Source organism: Psammomys obesus, unplaced genomic scaffold (assembly GCF_907164565.1).
Source record: "Psammomys obesus unplaced genomic scaffold, mPsaObe1.curated_primary_1811, whole genome shotgun sequence".
Classification (NCBI taxonomy): domain Eukaryota; kingdom Metazoa; phylum Chordata; class Mammalia; order Rodentia; family Muridae; genus Psammomys; species Psammomys obesus.
Window position 1 is genome coordinate 13,608,370 of NW_026585691.1, and position 3,281 is coordinate 13,611,650.

At 42.0% G+C, this 3,281-nt stretch overlaps 1 protein-coding gene across 1 annotated transcript in view; it reads right to left on the reverse strand.

The window, feature by feature from the left end:
- Positions 1-3,281, reverse strand: part of Mlip (muscular LMNA interacting protein) — a 128,511-nt gene that overhangs the window by 42,933 nt on the left and 82,297 nt on the right. The window contains exon 10 of the mRNA XM_055596956.1: positions 1,262-1,390. Within this exon, the coding sequence (XP_055452931.1) occupies positions 1,262-1,390 (129 nt within the window). The remainder of the gene's footprint in view (positions 1-1,261; positions 1,391-3,281) is intronic.

Consider the following 3,281-nt stretch of genomic DNA (forward strand, 5'->3'; position numbering starts at 1 on the left):
TTTTTTTTTTCTTTTATGTACATGGAAGTTTGGCTTGCAACGTGTGTGAGTGGACCGCGTGCGTACTTCACTCAGGGAAGACGGAGGAGGCATCAGATTCCTAGAACTAGAGTTGGATACAGTTGTGAGGCACCGTGCGGGCGCTGGAAGCCGCATGTGGGTCCTCGGCGGCATCCGTGAGCGCCCTTAACTGCCAAGCCATCTCTATAGGCCCTAAAGTTTTTTATTATATGTATGTGTAATGCCACGTTTCACTATTTTTTGTAGAAAGGCCCTACTGACAGTTTTCCTTTCTCCCTTCCGGAGCATGCCACACACATGATGCAAACAGAGTGAGCATGCGCTCTGGACACACAGCAGTGACGTGACGTGCGCCCGGTAAAGTAATTAGCACACTCAAGCTAAAAGAAGCGCATCACCCCTCAGACATACTGTGTTAATATGAATCTGGACAATGGGATTTTTGTCAACCCTGACAAACCTAAAATATATATTCTCGAATATAAGCTGGACTCAAAAATACTTCAGCGTCATGAGGCCATCCACAGCATGCCCGCGAGGTCTTGAGATGAGAGGTGTAGGTTCCCACACAACACATAAATGTGTAGATATTGGGGTTGTTTGTTTGTTTGTTTGTTTGTATTTGTTCATTGGTTTGTTTGGTTGGGGTTTTTGTGTGTGTGTGTGTGTGTGTTTTTAAGAAGGACTTTGAGATGCTTCAAAGTAGCATCCCTGAAGGATAAAGAATTTCTATTGCACAGTTTCCAAGTGGGCTCCCTAGTAAGGGGAACAGGGGCTGTCTCTGACATGAACTCAGTGGCTGGCTCTTTGATCACCTCCCCCCTGAGGCACGGGGCAGCCTTACCAGGCCACAGAGGAAGATGATGCAGCCAGCCCTGATGAGACTTGATAGGCTAGGGTTGGACAGAAGCAGAGGAGGTCCTTCCTTATCAGTGGACTAAGGAAGGGGAATACGGGGAAAAAATGGAGTATGGGTGGAACTGGGAGGAGATGAAGGAGGGGACTACAGCTGGGATACAAAGTGAATAAATTGAAATAAATAGATAGATAGATAGATAGATAGATAGATAGATAGATAGATAGATAGATAGATAAATAAGATTTCTAATTATTTACAAAATGACCTTTTCTATTAACAGGAATAGAACGTACTAAACACATTTTTTTTGCACGTATGATAGTGTTACTTTATAAAGGCACTCATCATAATATGAAATGTCTCTTTCTGTGTAATACTCACCTGTTCAGAGAGCAGGCCGCTGTTATCTTCAAGGTATTTGCTGAAAGGGTTGGGTTCATAAACTTCTTCCTCCTTCCTCAGTAACAGTTTGGATCTCACAGGTACTGGGCGAATCACTCCAGGTTTAGTCTTCATGAAGGAGAAATGTTTTTAAAATGGAGAAAAACACTATTGAAATGAGTAAGTCTGTCACTGTTTTTACCCAAATGCTCTAACAATAATTTTCTTTTGAGATTTGAGGTTCTTTTTTTGTACAGAGCACTTTATTTAAATTTGTATTAAAATAATGGATAAAACAGTCCAGAAATCAGATTATTTTAACAATGTGACTAAATGTAAAACTTGATTGTTAAAAAATTATAGTCGATTAGTTCATTGATTATGGTAGCATCCAAGTTATACAAATCTACTATCATAACCTAAAATTGCAAAACCACACCAAATATGTTTCCCTATCCTTCCCTTGACAAATGTTCTTTGAGTGCCTGTTCTGTAATATACAATATAGGTTCTAGTAGAATAGAAGACCTTAGAAAGTTTGCCTGTATTAAGTATAAGCCACACACGTTATGTATGGCAGAACTAGGTCTAGATGGAGTACAAGCTATCCCTCCCGTGAATGTGATAGCGAGATCTGAGTTCCCCTCAATTACTTTATGTCAATGCAGGATCTATAAGATGCCCTAACTAAACTTAAAGGGTAGATCCAGTGAAATGAAAAGAGCTTCATGAAGCTGCAGCCAAAAGAGGAAAGCGCTAGGATCGAATGCCAAAACATTCCCTGGGCCCAGCTAGGCATCCTGTCCTGTTGTTCCCTAAGACTGTCTTCTCCTTGTACAGTAAGTTCCATCTGGTGTAGTTTGTATCAGGATACACTTAGCTAACACATCAGTCAGCAGGAACTCATAAAATTGCAGCCGATGGCAATAGGAGAGGGGTTTTCTTTCTTGGAAAAGTTTCTAAATGTTTCACAAAGTGTAAAATCTTGTCACCCTGTCAAATGCCACAAAATGATTGATACGTTTTGAAACAATGCCGAGTGAAAATTCAATAAAGAGAAATTGTGCCACTCTTTGTTTGAGCTTTTTGCTGCAATCATTCTTGTCAAACCCATTCCTCTTGGAAAACTGTAAATTAGCACTGCCTAGTCAATCCGGGTGCTCACAGGTTAGGCCTGAAGGGATTCCATCTATCTCTCTGCTCTATAAAGCATTTGATGTATTCTGAGTCTTGAATAAATGTCGCGCTGCGATGCTTTTTGCAGCTGCTATTTCCTCAGTTGTCTTCCATGGATATGCCAAGTGGAGAAATACAGATTGCAAAAGCGCTTTCCTTCTCCAGGCTGAGAAATAGCTCCAACTTAAGAAACTGCTTTATCTCCAGGGAGAAAAATGTGCCAGTGCCAGTAGTATCCAGTTATTTAACAAGTATGAGGGCAAGTGTTCTCAAGTGCACAGCATAAGAGCACCACCCCAATTATATGCTGGGCAGTGCAGCCACGACTTTATGATGTAGAGATATCCTTCTTTTCCATGAGATGCCCTGCCCTGCTAATTTCTCCTTTCTCTCTCTCTCTCTCTCTTTCTTCTCTCTCTCCTAGTTCTACACTTTTGTCATGAAATCAATACGGAAAATCAAAATGACCTTCCAGGTGCCCAAACCAACGTAGAACTTTAGGAGTTGTAAGCCAAGTGCCAGCATGAAGAGAGGAGAACACGGCCTAACAGAATCTGATACGGTAGAGAATCTCTGCGCCAGAGGAACGGCCTCCTTTCCTGCATTGCAAGCAGATGTCTTAAGTTATATTGGCCTAGAGCCCATCTGACTTGTGACCAACGCCTTCAAGGATGCGATCAGAAAAGAAAGTGTTTGGGGCCAGTGAAATGGCTCAGAGAGTAAAGGAGGTTGCTGCTAAGCCGGATGACCTGAGTTCAATCCCCAAGACCCAGACAACTGACAGTTGTCCTCTGTTCTCTCTCTCTCTCTCTCTCTCTCTCTCTCTCTCTCTCTCTCTCTCTCT